At 40.1% G+C, this 22,411-nt stretch overlaps 1 protein-coding gene across 6 annotated transcripts in view; it reads left to right on the top strand.

The window, feature by feature from the left end:
* Positions 1-22,411, top strand: part of AFF2 (AF4/FMR2 family member 2) — a 366,303-nt gene that overhangs the window by 119,780 nt on the left and 224,112 nt on the right. For all 6 annotated transcript variants that reach the window (XM_035326403.1, XM_035326404.1, XM_035326405.1 and 3 more), the window contains exon 3: positions 2,175-3,065. In XM_035326403.1, coding sequence (XP_035182294.1) covers positions 2,175-3,065 — 891 coding nt within the window. The remainder of the gene's footprint in view (positions 1-2,174; positions 3,066-22,411) is intronic.

The following is a 22,411-nucleotide window of genomic DNA, read 5'->3' on the forward strand; positions in this document are numbered from 1 at the left end:
CAAGTATGTAAGTGTTTAGACTTCGCATCATAATTCCTGCTGGGCCCTTAAGCACAATGGAATCTCCTTGTTTTAAATTTGGGGGCTGAACAGAGAGAGCCTGGTTTTGGCTGCTGCCCAAATGGCTCATTGTGCAACTCAGTTGAAGGAGACTGCTCATATACAAAGAGCTTATTCTTAGCGCAGATAGAATATAATTTTGCCACTAAAATGACCAACCTAGGGATTTAGTTAGTGAATAAAAGTGTTTCGTGGTTCTCCACAACTGGGATTATTAACTGTGTCAGTGAGGAGCACTGGCAAAATGTATATCGATGAGAACAACACTGAACAGTTAATTTTTAAATCACTGCCTCAGTGCAGTGGTAATATACGTTACAATCCCTGAGAATGAGCAAAAGAAAATTTGCATTTATTATCTTTTTTCAACATTTTTTATGGCATGTGCAGTACTAAGAGAAAAATCTTTCTGTAATATTCTTCTCATCTCTTGACTAGTTCAGTAGTGGTTAATATACACAGATATTTCAGGAGGAATCCATGCATGGATTTTTTTCATCACTCAGATTTCTGCATAATACTTGAGGAAGATGGGAACAGAGGCGTGGTAGGATCCCTGGTTGAGGAATTAAGTAGGACTGTCTCTAACCAACCACCCGCTCATAGTGCTGCCTTTCCCCATCTTTATGGCCTGGTGTTAAGGCCCCTTTGGATTGTGACGTTACTTGCTGTATTGAGTGGAAATATATATAAATAAAAGTACAGTTGGCTGTAGCCTAAAGTATTGCTGTATACAACTTAGGTTATGTAGCTGCAGCATACATAAGGGAACAGCGTGAAGCTGCAACAGGAGGGTCAGGCTGGGTGTCAGGAAAAGGCTCTGCGCCAAGAGGTGATCGGGCACTGGGACAGGATCCCCAGGGAGTGATCACGGCACTGAGCCGCCGGAGTTGGAGAAGTGTTTGGACAACGCTCTCAGACATAGGGTCTGATTTGTGGGTGGTCCTGTGCGGACCCAGGAGTTGGACTCAAAGATCTCTGTGGGCCCCTTCCAAGTCAGGATATTCTATGGTTCTATGATAATGTAATTCCAGCCTGTAGAAGTTAACCATCTGCTTGAACTATACTTTTGCTCTGTTTTTATCCTTTGAGTCACGTAAAGTAATAAGCATGGGGAATGCGGTGTTTTAGTTCTCTGCTGGTCATTTCCATGGAACATAAAGGTCAGTGAGAAGGCTGGTACGTTGGGTCTCTGTGGGGTGACTTAGAACAAGGAGAGAGGAAATTAGCTGCATATTAGTTATAGCTTCCAGCTTATTTGTCCAGCTTTTTGTAAGTGTAAAGGTAAAGGGATAAAAAACCAAAACATTTTCTGCTTCAGAAGGGAAAGTATAATAGTGGTGAAACACAGATGAGTCAGTATTTATTTAATAATTACTGGAATTCAAAGAAAAGCATGATTCACAAATACAACCAGCCTTTAAACAATGGGAGGAATACTTAAGAATGTGGTAGTCATCTCTATTTATATTCTGTAAGAAATCTTTGGAATGATCATTTATTTGAAGCTGCTCTAACTCTTCAGTGGTTAGAAGCATTTTCTTGTATGTATTTAGACGGTAGATCCTTGGGTCAATCTGAACCTTGGATAGAGAAGTACCTGGAGTTACGCTGTAGAAGAGCTTGCCCCAGTGTGTCTGTGATAGACTACCTGGCTTCTGTTTATGGCAGAGCTATGAGTCAAGGGGTGAAAGTGCAATAACATATTTAAATAAAATGTGTGATTGCAGTTCAAATGCTGAGTAACCAGTAATTGTACATTCATGTTTTGCAAGATATGAAATGCACAAGCCCAACTTCTGTGACATAAAACCAGCCTGTTTTGCTCATAACATCCATAACTGATGTAATTTAAACATTTCTCTGAGAGCATATTTAAGCAAATGGGAAGCAGTATACAAGTGTTACTCATGCAAGCCTGTTTCAAGAGATTCTTTGAACACAGTTATTGATAGATTCTTCTTACATAACATATGCAAAATGTAATTGAAATTAAATTAAATGTCAGCATGACACCATTAAACAGCTAACATGTGCCATCTTCTAAGACAACTATTCCAAGCATTAACTTCCTAATCAGGAATTTACTCACTCTTTTCCTTTATTTATTCTAGACAAATAAAGGTGATGCTCTTGCAAACCGTGTCCAGAACACGCTGGGAAACTATGATGAGATGAAGGACTTGCTAACTAACCATTCCAATCAGAGCCACCTTGTAGGAATCCCAAAGAATTCTGTCCCGCAGACGCCCATCGACAAAAATGAACAGACCTTTTTCCCGGAACAAAGAAACAGGATGATCCCATCTCATCAGATCAGTGGCCACTCATCGACATCAATGCCTCCTCCTTCTTCATTATCATCCAATTCTACTTTGCTACACGGTCACCAGAGCAGCAGGAAGTCGAGGACAGACTGGTCGCGTGGTGGGCACAACTCCAGTGGGGCCCAGCCAAGCCAATCCAGTAGTCAGCAGAGTAGGACAAAGCATAGCTCTTCTCATGACCAGCCTCAGGGCAGGTACGAAGACCTCTACAATTGTCAGAGTGAGCAGCATAAAAGTGGAGGAACTGAGGAAGCAAATTCTCTGGCAGCATCTTCACATTCAAGGCGGCATAATCATTCAAAGTCAGCAGCTGGAGAACATACTTACAAAGAAAACAGTCATTCAAAGTCACCCACAGAGCTTGAGTTTGTAAGTCATGGTCCTGGATCTCCACTTCCTTCCACATCTTTGTTATCTGCAAACAATGGTCTTTCGACCCAGAATTTCCCACCAGGACTTCACTGTAAAAACAGCATGGTCCAGCAAAAGCCTACGGCGTATGTTAGGCCTATGGATGGTCAGGACCAGGTACCCAATGACTCGCCTGAACTGAAACCTCCGATAGAAATTGAGAGTGGATATGGAAATCAGTCCTTTGGAACGCTGTTGGAAGGAAAAGTGAACACCCCTAGTTCGAAGAACAAAGTACCAAAGCTTAACATTCCTCCTGTTGGTGAAGTAAGTAGTTCAAAATATCTTTTCTCTCGTACTGGTTGAGTATTTCATGCACTGAATACTTGTCTTTGGAAATATGCAGTTCCATTTCCTGGAACTATGTTTTAAAACATTCATTTTTTTCTAGAATATGCATGACTAACTTTACTTTCGGCAAAGTTTGTTGCGATAGTCCCAGTAAGCAATATTTAATGAAATTTTAAAATCACAGATTGGAATATTAACATTGGTTGTTTCCAATTAATATTAAAAGACTAGGTCTCTGTTGGGCATAATACATTTATACCAGCCAGAATTCTGGACTCTAATATCTTGGTTCATCTGCAGTTTCCACTATTTTGCATATTCAGTTAGGAAGTAGTTTGACATAAATATCACTGTTTTAATCTCTTTAAGGAAAAATGGCAGTCTCCAGACTTCAGCAGTACTAAACAGTTCTACCAGTAAGGAGTTTATTTGCAGAGTTTGCTGAATTCCCATTGCTTTTAATGGAATTAATGTGGCTTAAGTTCTGAGTAATGCTTATGAAAATGTGTCCTATTAAAGCTTTTATGCATTTTGAAGAGCTCTTAATATTGGGATTCAGTCCCAGGCTCTGCTACCAACAGTTTAAGCTGTTGAATTTTGTATTGCTGGTCAGTACAATATTCCTGTGAGGAACATTTTAATCTGTTCATATTCATGTCCACTCCAAGCACAGATGTATAATAAGGATACCAATCGAACTATTTACAGCCTGTATACTTTTTCTCTTATTCTGAGTTTCTCTAAAGCAGTAACTATTTCAAGGTAGGTTTATAGTGTGTGTATGAGCAGAATTGCAATCTGGGTTTTTCATAGTTTTTTGTTTTCTGCAAAGTATTTCCCTGTTTGGTAATATTTTTATACTAGGAATGAGGAGTGATGCATTCTTAAGCCACTTTATTGCAAAAGGTCAGCTTTTTCTACTGGAATAATTGTTTCAAGCCAATAATTTGTTTGACTATTTAAAAACTTGATGTTATTTATTAACATTCCAGGCAGCAACAAAGACTGATGTGTTTTGCAGTAGAGCTTGGAATAATTTTCTGGGAACTGCATCTGAAAACAGTAAAAGGCCTATTTATATCAAGTGGAAGCTGAGGGTTGCTTGCAGATGGTGTTTTATTAGAAAATGTATTTGTTAATAAACGTAGCTTTGTACAAGATTACTTTACAGATGTTTCTGTTTATTTTTACCTTAGGTTAAAAATCTGCTGATGTAGATGGCTTCATAGTCTGTTGCGATTTGTCGCTAGCATTGTTTGGCAAGTAAATAATTGCATGCAAAGGAAATAATGATGTTGCAAAAGCAAATACATTTATTCACTTTTGCCATCTATTAACACTATGAGTCAACAGGCGTACTTTCAAGTGCAGCATTAATATGAAGTATTTTTGGAAACAGAATGTGTCTTTTGCAACTTGTCTTTTTTTTTTTTCTTCATATTCTGGTGAAATTCTGGCACTGTTGAAGTCAACTGAGTTGTTACCAATTCTTTCTGGGCACAGGATTTCACCCACAGTCTTTTTGTTTAGTTCTGAGGATCTCTAATGTGAACTGTTAACAGATAGGTTTCTAGTCACAGAGATGAAAAATTAAGTTGTGAAGTTGTTGCTATTGCTGCCTTAGTTTATATCTTGTGTAGTGAAAAGTATGGGTGTATAATTAATTTCATTTATGATAAGGTAAATGGTGAACTCTAGGCACTTTAGAACTGAATGCAGGTAATAATTTTAAAACAGTCTCTGTTTCATAAAAGTGAGCAATGATTTGAAAAAGGAAAGAAAACCCAAAGCTGTGTTGAGGTGATGTATAACTCTCCTTTCTGATACAGAACATATGACAATAGCCAGACTGATGGATGTTTTGCAGGCAAATCTCCTCCTGAGTTTGGAGAGTTGGATTATTTTTACTTTTTTTTTTTTTTTTTTTTTTTTTTTCCTGTGTCAGGACTGTGAACTTTGGCCCTCTGTGTTTTTCCACAGATGTGTATCCTGAATTTGATTTACCCTGCGTTCAGCAATAAAACTCCTTCCAATCCAACGTTATAGATAACTGGCTTAGTTTAAGCTTAATCAGAACTGACAGTGCACACCTGTGAAACCCATAACCTTTTCAGAATGACTGCAGCGAGTGGCTCTGTTGTAATCTTTATACAATTGATGTGGAGGCTTATGATCCTTCGGTGGTGCTTATCAATTTATGAACCCTCCCCTGCCACCTCCAGCCGTAGTCATCTGCTTGAAACAATTTTGCTCCTGCTCCACGGGTTTCCATCCTGACTCTGTTCCTTGTGGTGGTGGTGGTGATCTTCTTCGAACTAGCACTAGGAGAGTTACTTTTGGGGGCATTTCTCCATCGTTTGTTCTGTAGCCCTCCCATATCTGAGTCCATTTTTCAAGTTGCCAGGTCTACACGTTGAGATTGCACACCAAACATTTTTCAGTGTTTTTTTTTCAAAATTTTGCATGCTCTCAAAATGAGGAATTCTGTGGAGAAATAAAACTCCTCTGTGACAGTCCTACAATAATGTCATCTATTAAGATGTCTCATGGTGGGAAAGAAAAAGACCGTTTTTAATATCTTAAGGAGGGGGGAAAAGTAACCAAATATTGGAAGAAGCAGATTTAAAAGATGAGTTCAGAGTGATGTGGAAATATGGTCTCATTTATCATGGCTTAATGGAATAGGATGTTGAGTGCCCTGGAAGCATTCTGCCATGTGTAAGGAAGTGATCAATTTTATAACGTAATTTGTGTCACTTGAGGTGTTGCTCTAAGAATCTTTGCTCATTCTCAGGGCCCAATTCTGCCCTCAGATATGCCCATCCATCTTTCAGCTCCTCTGGAGTGGACAAGGATGTTAATGCCTTGCTGCTGGCATGTCTCCACTGTGCAGTGGATTGTGGTTTAGTGATTTCTGAGCTTGTAAAGATTCATGGTGAGTTCACACAGACTTACCAGATTGGGTCAGAATGTAATGGTAACAGCTCTTTTGCACCCATGGAATAACCCTTACCTCTCAGTGGATGCTGCTGTGTAATTTCCAGACCCAGACTTACCACAAAGAGCTAATTCAGACCTGTCTGCACCATGCATGGACACGTCTGGTAGAGGAACAGGAACAGCAGAGCCTCTGTAGACTTCATTTAGTCATTTTAAGGATTTCTTTATGGTTGTGTGATCCTTTTGATTTCTTTTACTGTTCTTCTTTGTTTTACTTATTGGTATAGTTTTCTAAAGCCGAAGGTAAAAAAATTGTAATGCTTTGGTGCCTTGGGTAAAACCCAATGTAATAGCCAGCGCCCATGCTTGCAGCCTCCAGGATTCAGAAACCATGAAGCAGACCTTTCAGAACTGGAAGACCATAAGTCTGTCACGTCTTCCGGGGGGCATGCAGAAATGCACCAGATACCATGACACAGAATTGATAACAATAGCCCTGGAGTTAAAACACAAACTTGATAAGAAGCCTCCAGTCATAAACTTTATTTCCTGTTCCTTTCTTATTAACGCTGATCTCTTTATTCTGTATTTACATACATACATACATACATACATTAATTTTGAGCTTGCATTTAACATTTGGTAAATTGTGGCAAGGCTGGGACATCACAAAGAGCTTTTGTATTATGTAGAATTCCACCTACTTAAATTGTATGATGGCAGATGATTGTTACTTACCAGTCAAGGAGAATTGCATAGCTAAATCCTATATGCATTTATTCAAAAAAGTAGAGGTTAGAGACCATACTAACAACTGATCCTCTCTCTGCTGCATTAAAATCCAGAATCTTGATACATGTATGTATATTTAAACCGCTAGGAATCAGATGCTTGCAAATTATTTCAAATCGACTAACTCAGCAGGAGATAGTTGAAAGGAAAGCCTGTACTTTTCAGATTGGGCTCAAACACAAATTACTGAGAGTATTGAGTAAAGTAAAGGGTTTTAAGGTCTGTGGGAACACCAGAAGATGTGTTCCTGGAAAATCTTATGCACTGTTCTCCAGAACAATGCATGGATTTCCAATAAATGTTTAGGGACAGGAAATCAAGGGCAATTGTGATAATGTTTGATTCTCTAGGCAGAGTTTTTAAATCTCACTGCACAATTGGTCTCACATTCCTACAAAGTAGCAAACTCTCATATACCAAATTTCCCTAAAAATACAAAGCTAGGAACAAATCCAAACGGCCTACAACATCTATGTCACCACCCACTTAAGTAATAAAAAATGAAGAACTTCTATTTTCACTTTATTTCTAGGAAAATATTTTGACGGGTTCAGTATACTGCAAAGTGATAAGCTTCTGTTACATGTTTCAAATCATTCTGTTATCGCTGCATGTATTGATTAGCTTAGTACTTTCTGAGCTAGCTATAAAAAAGGCTGCTCTCTTTCTGCATTAAAGAGCAAGAAAAATTGACAGGTAGATAACCATATTGATTGAACCTAAATAGTAAATGCAAGGGGCCTATATATGCCTTATAAAACTCTTTGTCGGAACCAAAGCCAGTTTAATATCTTTTTTTTTTTTTTTTTTTTTTTTTTTTTAATTAAATGGAAAGTAGACGTCTTTAACCATCCCCACGCCCTTCTGATATACAAGCTGCTGTGGTTGCCAGCTATAGTGCATTACCATAGCTGTGGGTAAATCACTTTTTTTTTCAAATGCAGGCTTTATCCATTCCCCAGACTTTGAGCTCTGAAGAAGAATGGACCGAATCAAGCATTAAGCTGAAATCCCTTTGCTTGGTTCATATTTCAAAAGTCTGAGGCCAAAAACAAACCCAAAGAGCAGTATTTCTTGCAGTATTACAGGTTACGGCCATATGTTTTTCATTTGTAAATACTGTGAGAAGTAATGTTCTTGTGATACTTCTAAATGAAGACCATATGACACCACTCGACTGAAGACCTCTTATTGTGGCCTCTCTAAGGCTACTGTCCGATTGCTCGGACAATTGTTAGGAAGAGTGTTTTGCAGGAATAGCAAGAGGACAGCTTACTATTTTAAATACAATGTAAAAAATAATGATGCGTATTAATGCCTGAATTTTAACCTCTGTGACCAATGGGAGCTCTGCATTTCAGCTCAGAAACTGCAAAACAGGGCCCATAGAATTAGGCATAGTTAAAAGACCATGGTCTTAGAAAAGTTTTGTGTTAGAAAAGTGATTTGTGAACTTTTTTTTTTTTTGAAATTCCACAGTGCCCGAGTAGCTGCTTATAAGTGACTTGTTAGTGATCCAAGTTAAGAGTAAGAAATACTGTTACCCAAATAGTGTGATCTAATAGTGTCACACAATAAGATGACCTTAAAGGCTTTGGGGAGAGCAGCAGTAGAATTGGTTTTGCTTGAGCAAAGATGGGGAGGCATCATTTAATGGCCTGGGGGGACTGCAGGGTGTACGCAGAGCTCTGCCAATGGATTTGGTCTGTGACTATGTGACAGTGTCACTTTGTTGGTACTTCTCAAATTCATTATAGCAAGCTTAATTTATTGAGTTCTGTAAATTGAACAGAAGTCAGAAATCTTTAAACAATCAATCCTGTTCCCCTTTTGATGTGTGGTCCTCAGTGCTTTGGTGCATCTGACTAGGAAAGGGAGGCCATAATACTTACTTTCCACCCTTAGAGGAGCATTTTTCAGATTTTTTGTTGAAAAAAAACATGGAGCAAGTATACATTCTTATGGCTGCTTTTCCATAACTAAAACTGCATCTCTTTTCTACTTGCTGCAGTTAATTTAAGGAAAACGTATCAAGACGTATCGAAATCTAGTTAAGTGGTGTGAAATCGTCTTTATGTTGACTGGCAATGTACTTTTTGACTAATGACCAGAAGTTGGTAGAGCTGATTTTTCAGCATCTACTTTTCATCTATCTGCATTGCAAATGCATCAGGAAGAATGCTCTCGGATCTCGATGCTCTGCTTAGCTGTCAGCTAAGCCGGGTGCTCTTCCAGGAGTAGTCCAGCAGCGCTAACAAAGCCAGAGTCTTTGCACTATTTGTTAACACTGCTGTGGAACATGACCTGCTTTAGTGACTATCCTGTCTCTGTAAAACAAAGAATGCTCGTGTAACAAAAGACGAGAAAGCACCATTTTCAGGTATTTGATTTTTTCTTATGTATGTTTTCACTCAGGGCTGTGATCAGCCCTTGAGTGAACAGCACGTCGTCGGCTCACAGAGAGCAGGATTGGCAGATATTTGTGGATCTGTGTTTGGCTCTCTGTGTGAGAATGAATGGCCATTTGTAAACTTACCATGAGCTAAGTTAAATATTATTTTATCTGACTCAAACCTTTAAAGTAACACACAGTTAGATAGAAGGAACCTATGTAGATGTTCACTGCTCTTTTCAGTCATACCTTTGGGTGGTTTTTTAGTTGTTCTTGGTGGTGTTTTTTTGTTTTTTTTTTCCTTTGTAGAGGGAATAAGAATTACATTTTTAAGCAGTCCAAGAACACAGAAGTCACTTCTTGTTTTGTTTTAAAGTTCAGGCAAGAGAGTCTGCACACATTTTTGCATGGGTAATGACAGCTATCGTGAATCATCACTGGGACTGAATGTGGGGCTTCTCAGGACAGCCTCAGCTCCTTGAACAAGAGCTGGCACTCTTGCTGGCAGCTATCACTGACTTTCTCCCAGGGCCACTCACCAAGTGAGCGTGGTGAAAATATTGCATCCAATACACTCTTAAATGTATAAAAAGAGGCATGAAGAAAATACAAGAAAATCGGTGGGCACAAATACAGACTCTGAGGGGAAAAAAAGTTCTAATCCTGATGAAAATGGTAGTCAAGTAGAAAATTGGACTTTGCTTTATCTGCTAAGTGTAGATCAGTAAGAAACAAATGGAATGCTCTTGTGCAAATGTCAGGAATCTGGGCAGCCAAATGGTGCAGAAAGTGTGATTAGATATTATAGAGCTAATAGGAAACCAAATAGAAAGCACTGTTTCAGACACAGTGGTAGTGGTTGAGACTGAAATATATCTAGCAAAAGATAAAGGAGGAGGGATAGCCCCATATATTGTCAAGCTGAATTAAGGTTTACAGAGAATATTGCAACAACTAAAATAAGGAGTAGGGGAAGATGAGGAAAACAAGGTTATTATGCAACAGAGAGATGTGGTAGACGTGAAGGAAGTGTAGGCACAATCTTAATGCACAACGTGTCCTTGCTTCAGCTTCAGTAGGAAGCAGGATGGACAGTGGAAGTGAGGACGTAAACTGGACTCGCCACAGGGGGAAGAGTAACTACAGTACTCAGGTGTGGTTGGATTTCTGGTGGGATTCACAAGAGCAGAAGTGCTTAACTGCTCTTAAACTCATCAAACTCCATCTTGTGAAAAGCTGTGTGCAATATGCGAGCAATTAACCCGTGATCCAGAAGGCAGCAGCCTCCGCTCTATGTTCTGGTTCTTTTACATGCATAAGTTGCTTACTTGCATGAATTCCTCTGGCTATTTTGTATGCTTCGTCCAATGACATGCAGAATCATACTAGACTTTAAACCATGAAAGCCATACCATATGAACCATATTTATAGCATACCTTCAAAGTGTGAAAATCAGAGGATGGTTGTATATGAGCATTTCCGGATTTATGGCCAGAGTCACCCCACCGCAAGCTAGCTGTCTCTGATTCAAGTGTGGAAAAGCATTTAGGAGCTGCAGGTGGAAACATCATATGGGAATACTTTAATAAAAATAAAAATAATAATAATAAAAAAGAGGGAAAGAAAGCTGAATGCATAACTTGGCAACTCTCCATGAACTGCAGATATAGGTTAAAGTTATTTAGTTGGCAGGCGATTGCTAGTGTATTAGCAATGTTGGGGAAAAAAAATCTAATTTCTGTATTTTGGCTTGTGCAGTAAAGAAATTCCTCCCACATAAATATGTTCATTTCACCTTCTGGGAAGTAAAGAAAGGAAACTGTAGCTGCAGTCTGTTATTTAATCTTCCTGAAATTAGCATTTGGTGCTCAGGAAGATTGAAAGATTTAATGCCAATGCCTTCCTCAAAAGAAAGAAATGACACACCACATATGTTTTAGCACTGGTTAGACTGTTAAGTGGAATTAATCAAAATCCATGTTAAAATATTTCCATGTGTTAATTAGCAATGGTTTGGAACATTAAAATACATATTGGCTTGGGAATAAATTAGTGAAGAAATATCAGATTGAGTTTGTGGGCTTTTAATTGCAACATAATATACTGTGTGTTTTAGAAAGGTAGATGTAAATACACCGCTATGAAATGCTATGGCAATGTGCATTTAAAAATTGTGTAATAAAACAATCTAAAACAGGCTTTCATTATGGCAGTGTGATGCCATTTCCCATTTTAAAAGAAACATTAAATCATTCACTCATTTAATAAAGCAAGAGAAAACAGTTTTAAAACGCCCAGAGTTTCATCTCGGGCCAAAGGAAGTTTTAAAGTTTCTCCTTTGAAAACCCTGGTGATGTAGCGAGGACCAACAGCACGTCTCCTGTTGCAAGTAGGCAGAACTCGCTCATGCCTTTATTGCTGCTGGGTCAGGGCAAAGCTTATTTCCCTTTCCCTCATGCTGTGCCAGGAGAGCCGCAGGACGGTATAAATTTAGCTAAGTACGTAAACAAGGCTGGACAAATGGATGTGTTCATCCTCTTAAATGAGTACACACGAGGGAGGCAGTGGTATCGAAGGCAGCGTTGTAGCCACCTGGCTCCTGCCTGAGGGTGGAGGCCCTGTGTGGCCTGAGGCTTTCCCTCAGAGTTGCGCGGCCTCCTCTGCTGCAGAAGGGCGGCCGCGGCTGTGACAAAGGTCACCCTGGTGGAAATGATTTCGTGTACACCCAGTACAGGGAACTTGAGAAAAGGTAGATGATGCCTTTAATTTTATCTATGCTTGCTGTCCGAGTATCCACTTGCAAAATAACATCGAGCACAAGGAAGAGGTTTGGGGCTCAGAGGGAGGAAGAGGCAAGGTAAACACAGATGCAGTCACCGTCCAGGCTAATGGACCTGTTTTAGCTTGGATTCACAAAGATCTCTGAGAGGAATCGGTGACCCTCCATCCCCATTAATACTGCCAATTAATACTGTCAGTCTAAACATATTTCAGTTAATACATGCTGCTTTCCCTTGCGCACTTCCTCAGAATAATTTCCCATTGTTATATCTCCCAAATGTGTAAACTTCTTGGGTTATATTTCACGGAGCTGCAAGCTGTGACACTTTAATCCTCAAGACAAGCTGGCAATTATTGCCGCTGTTTGTAAATATCCAGGTACCCATTTACATCCGTACGTATCTTAAATATAAATGTTGAAACAATTATTTCTTAAAGATGTAAACTAAATTTAAAACACTGACACACACCCTTTGAAAACTTAGAAAACCATGAAGATCCTCAGATTGCTTGCAGGAGTCAGGATTTGGATTTTATTAGAGTTTGAGCGAAGGCTGTACGTCCTGGTCAGCAGCCTATGTCTGTGGGGTTTAATCCTTTTTGATGCCCAAACCCCATAACTTCCTTGTCAGCAGAAACTAAAAATGTCTAAAAAAGTTCTACCAGCACGTGCTATTGAAACTTGAATATGCTTAATTTAGAACCTCTCTTCACATCCAGGAGTAGCTTTCTTAAGCAGCCTCTTTGTGAAGCGGTGTATTATGTGTTGAGAAGAAAGAGAGATCGGTAACATCTTCCCTTCCCACCAACACGTGCAGTTACACATTGACATGAAATATACCACAAATTTAGCTAGGCAAATATTAAGAAGTAATTTTTATTCAAAGCAATTATCCTAGCAACCACAACGTTTGCTGCACAATGCCATGATCACAAAGGTCAGCAGTTAGCATGGTTTCATGGTGTGGACCATGCACTGTGGTGTCACGGACCACAAATGTTTTGCAGATCCCAGCTTGGGAATCAGGGACGTAGGGCTTTGCCAATGTTTCTGAAAGCAAAACTTTACCATTAACGTTTCCTAGGAAGGTTTGTGGAGTCACAGAAAGCCAACGAGGGGATATGCGCTATCTGTGCCAATGGTTGACGCTTCTTCATTATCATAAATTATTTCTGCCTCCGCCGGACAGAAAGTTACTTACTGTGCAGAGTGCAATGGAGGCAGTGCTGGGTTCAAAGTTTCTACTTGTGATTACAAAGAAATGCATTTAAATCCTAGAAATTTTTGTTTAAATCCTAGAAATTTTGTACTTTTAACTGCTATTTCTTTTTCTCTTCAGTGTAATGATAAACTAGTTTTTGCCAGTTCCTTAAAACATGAAGGTGCCTGATGTGCTGTAATCCAGATATACAAAATAAATCAGAACGAGGCCCTTCTCTAAGGGACATTGAGGTGATTGTGAGATACACCCAGGTTAGTCCTGTCTTGCCCTTTTATATTGTCACTGCTGTGCAAGAAATCCCAGTGATGCCACATCAGGACCGAGACCTTCAGATTGTGAATAGAAGAAGCAAAATTGGATCACAAATGGTAATTCACAATTAGGCTTACTTAGGACTAGCAATAAGAGCGGGATGTAGCAGGAATATAGAGAATTATTGCCCCTCAGAGAAGAAAAATTTAAATTTGCAAATGCTTTTTTTTTTTTTTGTAAACACATTTTATTAAGATGTAACTGCACCTGCATTTCATCAGGAAAATTGTTTGCTACAGTTCTTAGTATACTTTGATGTATTGAATATATTTGATTTACTTTAATAATGTTTTTTTCCTCTTTTTATCAGTATTCTGCATACTTCAAGTCCCTAATCTGAAATATCAGAACTCTTGAGAGATGGCCTATTTACTTATAATTCTCATTTCATTTTTTCAGAACCAATGTTTTAGCTATAATGAAGGCTTCAGATAAGGAACCAGATTTCAGATGTTTAGCTAAACCAGGAATATCATATTACTATTGACTTTGCTCGATTACAAGAGCCAGGTGATAGCGACTCGAGGTGGGTTTCTAGCTCAGGAGTGCGCTTTGCCAGCAAATCGACAGCAGACCACTTGCTGTTGTTTGCTTCACACTGTGGAGTGGTCTCGGGATATGAATTCCATTTCTTTAGGTTGAAACTAAAGTGAGAGAGGCTCTGCAGGGATGCCCGGAGCATGCTCCAGCCGTTCCCGTCACTCAGGAGAAGGTAGACTAGTGCTCCACAGCCCCTGTTCCTGTCCCCCTCCACAGAGACCTCTACAGAGGTCTAAGACCCTCTACGGTGCGCGTCCTGTTGTGCTGTGCTTCCTGCAATGAGGATCCAGCTTTATTCTCTTGCAACTGGGACTGGTGGTGGCCCAGGATGAATTGAACAGTCATTGACAGTACTACACAAAGTGCAAATGAGCACAGAGGGAGAGTATTACTGACCTCTGCAGCTTGCCTACAAGAAGTGGAGCCACCTGCATGAGCAGGTGGCAGGAATGGAAAAGACTCTGCCTTCCTGTCACCACTGGCTGCACCTCAATGGGACAGCTAAGTCTAGCTTTTGGGGAAGAGAACATGTCTGTAGGTGGTGGAGGTAACTTCCACAAGTAAGAGCATTAAAAGGGAATTGATATTTACAGTTCAGTGTGGGAGATTTTCCGTAACAAAATCTGCATGTGGTTTCAGAAGTGGGAGCCCAGAACAATTCTCCATGCTCTTGGCAGCTCCAGTCATTTCGGTTTCTGGGGTGAGGCACACGCCAGGTCACTGAAGGACAGAAGGGAACAGAGACATGAACAAGGAGAGGGATTTCCCCTTTCATTAGCCACAATAAATATGTTTGTTCAAGAACAAATAGCTGGAACAAGCAGACATGCAGCTCTGATGCTGAAGAAAAGGCTATTTGTGTCAAATACATAGGAAATACTGTTCCCAGACAAACCGTTGTAAGGATTGTCCTTTAACAAAGCCAAGTTTATTTGGGATCCTGACTATGTGAAGGCCCTGTATTTCATTCTTTTTCCCATTAGCTAACATGGGGCCCTGTATGGTGAGTAATGATGTGATTGCTGCAAGTTGGCTTTTAAACTATTGAAATAGAGTATAGCACTTTACCATAAGCTGCCCTTGTACTTCGGTGCTGTCAGAAATCCTTATTGAGTGGGATTTCCAGGTTTAAAGTCAACAGCCAGAGGCGGAAAGAAAAGATGCTATCTCTGTGGCATGCCCTTAATAAAAAGTTTGCTTGAACATAACTCCCTTATGATAGCAAACCTGTGTATAATGGAGGGAGTATTTACTTGGCACTCTCCAGGATTATCCGTGGTATTTTGTTGTAATGTGGGGAGGGGAGAGGGAAGTCCAGAGAGAGACCAAGCCTGCGGCAGCGGAGTGTGGTGGGGGAACTTGCATGGGTGTCCTGAGCACACAGGTGGTGTGGGGCAGCTGGGTGCACAGAGAGGACCTGGACTGCTTTCGCCAACAGACGTGGAGGCCAGGCTGATGACAAGTCAGTCAGTGAAGTGTGTAAGGCTGTGGCAGAGGACTTGGGAAATGCCTAAAACCAGCTTAGGGTGCATTACCCACCTCTCCCCAGAGGCTAAAGCCGCTGTCAGGGCTTCTGCAGAATGAGGCCATTTCTTTGTGGGGTTCTTGCAGGTCTCACCTTCCTTCTCTTCCTGTGGGTTCCTGCTTCTTCAAAGTACTGCAAGTAAAGTTGACTGCTGCTCTGTGCCTGTGAACCTGAGCTTTTGCAGGCTTTATAGGATGGTGATTTTTCTGGCAGTGTTATCATAGGTTTGTTTTCTCTGTGCGCATCTTTACAAATACAGATGTAAATATATACACATGAATACATAGCCTGTCATATGGCCACTTAGATCTACATCCACGCTTGCAATAGCAGAGGCTAAAGAGGCTTTTCTTGGCACAGCACTATCATTTCACAATAGATCATGAGTGACGGAAGTGGAAAGGAATTACATATTTTGTTGCCTCGTCTCCTGTGACACAAAGCCACGTGGAGGTCCTCACTGCATCTGGTTTCTGATTTTGGCCCCGAACACAGACAAATACCACAAGCCCTAACAACTGTCGTTTCTAGACCTCCCTCCAAAAGTGAGTCCCAAGGGAGTTGGTTTTGAGCTGAATGCTTTCTGTTCTGTTCAGTGCTTAAATGTACTGGCATTGCTTGTTTGTCTCATGCTGAATGGGATCACAAGATTTTTAAATTTCTCTTTGTTCCCGTAGCTACTCTCATACTTAGTTCCTCAAAAAAAGAAGCAAAATCAGCTCTGCTTTGCAGTGCTGGTGTCGCCCGGCTCCCAGCGCTTCCCCTTTCCCCAGCCAGGAGGACTGCTACCTGTGGAAGGGTGCGGGAGCCAGAGCATCTCCACCTGCACCACCGTCACAGCGAGGACAGAGCCTTGCCTTGCAGGCCTTCAGGCAGAGGCCATGTCCCAAAGGAGATGGAGGCAGGCCAGGGAGGCAGAGAAAGAAGTGAGAAGTTCAGCTTGTTGTAGGGAGCAGAGCTATATGACAGAGGTTGGAGGAGAGGGGATTATAGTACAAACGTGTAAAACATATTACCAAAGCTTATATACTTGTGTATGTGTATGAGAGAAGGTATTCTCCCACCATTTTTCATGTATTTATATCATGGCGGTGGCTGGACTTTGCATATGGATTGTTGTAATCCCACATTTTTGGGGAGCAAAAGCCTCACCTTGGACTGAGCGTCGTATTGGTCAAAGAGCATAGCAGGTATTTTGGGGCACAGCTTTCCTTCAGGAGTGATTGCCTGCTGTCTGCTCTGAGGGGGGGTGGGAGGGGGAAATAAGCCACAGGACTGCATTTGCCACAGATCTGTGCCGGAGCTAATAAACTCTGCTGAGAGCTTCAGCTCAGCCGTACGCTTTTTTATTTTCCAGCTTGAAACACAAGCTGAGATAACTCAGGTCTGCCCACAATAGACAGCACAAATATTCTTTGAAAGGGTTCCAAATGTTTCAAGACCCAGATAGCTACAGCAAGGGTTTGTATGTGTGCATGGAAACATATACCGTAAAGGATGTATAAAGCCATCAGAAAATCAATCAAAATGTGTGCACAGATCTATTGTGATTGCCCTTGGAAAAAAAATATATATTTGGAAGATTACATAGGATTCCTTTTCTCTTTTTAAAACAAAAAACCAGCACTGGCATTTTTATGTGTGGCTGTTATGCAAGTCTCCTTAGGGATCACCTCTGACACTGGGCTCTTAAAGTTGCAGCATCTTGCATAACATGCTTGCACAACAAGCACTGCACTTCCGAGCTGGCAGGTTTAGACCCAAGGCAGGCAGCAGCTATCACGACCACTGACATCGTCTGCAGCATTTTGTGAGAATGACCTGAACTATTCTGAAACCAAAGGGTAGGAAATGGAGTAAAGAAAGCTGTTGGGAAAAACAAAAACCAAACAAAATCACCACCACGTGTGACAGAGTCTTGCATATTTAGCTTTAAGTAACAGAAATGTAAGTAATTATGTCAAAATTTGGTTATCCTTGCATTTGAATTTATTTACTAAAAAGGAAAAAATCAAAATTTGTGTACTTGCCAAAGTCAGTGTAATTTTTATTTTCAGCTTCAATAGAAATAAAGCTTTTGGCCCTTTATAATTAAATTTAGTAAGTGAAATGTTTTCTCCTTTTCCTCCCTTATACATCTATTCCTAGTCTGTAATATGCCAACCTGTGAGACTCAGAAACAAACCTACTCTTCTGCAGACACTTTATTTTTACAGACCAAATTCCAAACCCACTGTTGCTTATAGAAATCTTGTCACTGTCTTCAGTGGTGTTTGGATCGAGACCTATAAAAATAAATTCAGAGAGAGTTTAGAAATTAGCACGTACAGATGATGACTGCGTTATAGACTGGACGGGACTCAGTTTTTGTGCTGTCCTCTTTGGAGCAGCTCAAAACATCACAACTTTCACTGAAACAAGCTCTTGGGAAAATAAATGGAGAACTTTACAAATACTATAGCTGTTTCAGTATTCATACATAATAAACCCGGCTTCTGTAAATAACTCATTTTATCTGTCAAACATTGTAGGCACATATGCCACATTAACTGTCACTGGGGTCGTAAATAAACAATGTATCTGTCTACACATTACTTATGTCTGGGGGGAACTGCACCAGTATGCAGGGAAAACAGTAAGGAACACATTTTAATTGTAAAATAAAATGTTAGTGTTGCTATCACTAATTATTTTAAATACATCTGAACTTAAAAACAGTTCATAATTCAACAGGAGATACAAAAAGGCAATAGTCAAACAAAATGGAGTTAATGATGCATCTAGCGTGTATCTCTTAAATGCATTTATACTGCCAGAAGCTCAAGTACAACTCTGGGTGAATGTGACTGTTCCTTTGTTCTTTACAAAAAACACCCCACCCTCCAAAACAAGCAAACAAACAGAAAACAAAGGCGAAACCAAAGGCATTTTCTATATAAAACCAGATCCAATTCACTTTGGGGTTTAGAGCGTGGGTGGGTCCTGATTCTGGTCTTGCGGTATATCAGTAAGTCAGACTTCCATCTGTTTAACACTGTCATGTTGGATTCCTCTTTCTAATAATTCGTTTGCATGATTTCTGTATGAAACCTGTGCTGTACCAGTTGGTTTTGATCACCTGTAGGCACTAGAGATAGTGGGAGACTTCTAGTGAGACACCAAAATACCCGGACAAATGGATTATCTTGGTTGTTGAGATATGTTCTGTGTTCTTGTAATTAATTTATTATTATTATTATTTTGTGTAGGCTGGGTTGTCACTTAAAAGACCAACTTCTGATCTGTCTTAGAATAATTTGTTTCTTGATGTATGTTTGAAAGCAAACAAATCCAAACCCAACAAACTCAGCCCCTTCAACCCTCAACCGTTCAGCCGCTTCTAAATTTGTTGTGCTTTTGGTGGAAAAAAGTGTTCACCTACCAGCCAGGTATGGACAGAGATAACAGGCTTGATTTATGATAGAGTAAAATTAAGTTAAGCTCTTTGTCTGAGCCAAAGTTACAGTAGATCTTACATTGTTAGGCAATATTATCATTATTAATCATGGAATTATTATGATTTAGTGTCCATGCTAACCACTAGTAAAGCAAGAGATGTTTTAAAACAAAACAAAGGCTTTTATAAATTCCGTTGATTGGCCAAAATGCACCTTTTTATTAATGATCTTTTACCTAAGCTAATGAGCCAGAATATTAAGATTTAAGACATTAGTGCTATTAATGCAATAGCTAATGATGATGAAATTCAGCCTTTAGATTTTTTCATGGATCTCTTGATAACTTATGAACGGGCAGAATTTGACCCTACATCCATGGCTGAAACACCAAAATATCCCAGTAAAGGACTGAGGTGCCTTTAATCCGGGGGTGATTAAGGCACGAGATAGCTGTCTTTGAAAAGAAATGTCTTTGCTTCTGCTTGGCATGCATATAGCAAAAATCCATCACATGCATCCATTTTACTTTCTTTTGACAATGTTAAATATGTGATAAGCTGGTTTCTGCCACCCACACCATTTCAAGTGGCATGCCAGAAAGCATCTATGATCTATAAGGGGCTCTTGTTGCTGGATTTAAACAGCACAGCAATGAGCAGGATTCCAGTGTGCAGACACCTCTTGTTAACAGCCCTTCCATAGGTGCTTAAGTTCAAATTAACTGTTCTAAAACCCAAATTAGAGTCAAATCTGATGTGAGCCAATTTACTCTGCACAACAATCACAGGCAATGAAAAGTGTTCTGCTAGATTGCTGTTTAAATCGGATCACTATAGCTCCCTCAGTGGGAAAGTATTGCAGAATAACAATGGCCAGCGGCTAAATGTAATTTAATTATTAGGTTTACATATCGGTTGGTTCTTGCATTGTTTAAAAAGAAACATTTTCAGCCAGGTGTACAATGTCTGGCCAGTGTTTGAAATCATTATAAAAAGCTGGAGGAATAATAGACTGATGATCTAACACACATTTAAATTAAGCAAGGTCTGATTGTTGAATGCTGAACTCCAGCAAAGGGTGGAGAGTTCATTTCCACCGAGGGCTGACATTTTGTCCTTTTTGTATATTGCATTGTTAGTGGTATAATGCATACAGCATATGATGATGAAAAGCCTGCAGACCAGGAGTTTGAAAATAAAGCTGCCTTGTGGCTGAAATATCTGTTGTTTCACACAGCAGCTTTCCTGGTTGAGATCACATAGTAAGTTGCAGACCCTCCATTTAATATTTAGCTACCAAAGGAAAAGAGAAATAATATGTCACTCCATCTCTATCTTTCATCTGTCTGTTAGACTTTCTCATAACTGAAAGATGCTCCAGATTGCTGGATGCAGGGTGGGGTAGGCTATCATTGCTCTAGTACTGCACCTTTTTTCCCCAAGTTTCTTCTTTTGTATCGTAACAGCAAAATTCCATATCACATCACTGTTTGATATGAAATTGCTTGATCGGGTGTGATGACACATTCATATTATGTTAGCAGCATAATTTAACTGCTCCGTTTTTTTTTTAAACCATTTGCAAAAGTGCCTGAAATGTGTGCATTATAAAATAGGGTCATTACAGCTCTAGTTGAATTGGCATTTCAGTAATAAACCCTTTGTAGAGGGCTAGATGTTAATGCAAATCTTTTATCATTATAAATATGAATCAGTCAGCAACAATATGTATTGACTTCAATAAATGGACACTGGAAAACCTGATTTTTCTGAATGCTGATACAGCGACTGTCGAAGTCCCTGCATCATGCCGCCAAACTGTTCTCAGCAATGTTTCTGTCGGGGTGCTGCAAGTCCAGTGGTCGTTTGTTGGTTGTCCGAGGGAGGGGCGCTGCTCGTGGCTCAGCTGGCACCGCAGGTCAGGAGTTGCTGACGTCTACTGTGTTTGAGGGAAGGAGGTTGCAGTGGGCTGCTGTCTTCTAAACATAGCCTCAGTTTGTGCCTCAGTAGGTATTTCAAACAGGTGCAAAAGAACGTCTCATTTGACTCTGTGGCATTGTGGATCCAGCCCTCTGTCTTTACTCAAGTGAATCCTACTGTGATAAATAGGAGTGTCCCTCAGTAAAACCAGTACGGCCCTTTGCACTCTGTTTTTGAAAAGTGTTTTTCATGCTGTTTTGAGAATAGAAATGTGTCTATATTGCATATAGAGAACTGAACAAAAAGATTTTTATACCAGAGCTTCTTGTCTCATTCTTCTCTTGATCTTTCTCTCTAAGGAAGTTACTTCAGCTGTGCTTCTCTGAGGGATAAAAGGCATCCCCACAGTGAACTGAGAGCATCTCCTGTTGAAAACAGGAGGCTAAATGCTGAGCTCAGGTTTGGATTTAAGTAGGGTAGTGGATACCTGAAGAATCCCTCCAGGTATGGCTCTCTGACAGCACAACCTCACTTACAGTCCCATATGTTATTTCCCTCTTCCAGAATAAAAGAAGGAACAGTTTCCTAAGCTTCAGCATCAAACCTTATGTTCATTCTCACTTAAGGAATTGAATTGGCTGCGCTGACTTAGGTTTTACCAGGGTTTAGCCCATTGAGGCACCCCTCCTTGGAGTAGCTGCTGCAAGCTCAGCATGGCCAGGGAGCAGAACACGAGCTCACAAAAGATGTGACGTGGCAGGTGGCTGCCTACAAAGGGTCATGAATAACAAAGACATTGGTACTTGATTAGTACCAGTGCTTCCTCCATTAAGAGATAATACCAGATACATATGCCTGTCAGTAATTACACAGTTTACGTTGTCACTTCAGATATGGGGCTCCTTTTCTGCTCAGTTTCACTAACTGTTTTATGCTCTGCCAATGAAACCAGTTAGTAAACTCACAACCGTGTTTTTTCCACTGAACATTTTCTGTGTACTTTGTCGTCTACTAGTGCCCTTTGTAATCTGTGCCATATTATCCTGCCATTTGTAGCGTGATCCCGTAACACTGGACTTGGTGAGACTCATGGAACAAATGAGTAATTCCTTCACTCTGTTCATAGACTCAGTGATTTTCTGCTCCTTTGCCAAACATTGGTGTTACCTCCAGTTGAATCCTCCCCCAAAACATGACTTTTCCCAGTGCAACAAATTTAATGGCACTTAGTGTGTTGTCACAGCTAAAAAGAACATCTGTGGATTACCATGAATAAACAAGACCCATTCCCCCCTGTATGTCCATTAAAGAATGGAGTGGTGGAATTTGGTCTGCTTAGGCAGTCTGTGATCTATAGAAATTTAAACTTTAAAATATTTAGTTTTTTTTTTAATTATTATTTAATTATTATTATTTAGAATGTTGTTGTAGTAGAAGCATATACCCCCTAGAAGCGGATA

The sequence above is a fragment of the Oxyura jamaicensis genome, chromosome 4 (assembly GCF_011077185.1).
Source record: "Oxyura jamaicensis isolate SHBP4307 breed ruddy duck chromosome 4, BPBGC_Ojam_1.0, whole genome shotgun sequence".
Classification (NCBI taxonomy): domain Eukaryota; kingdom Metazoa; phylum Chordata; class Aves; order Anseriformes; family Anatidae; genus Oxyura; species Oxyura jamaicensis.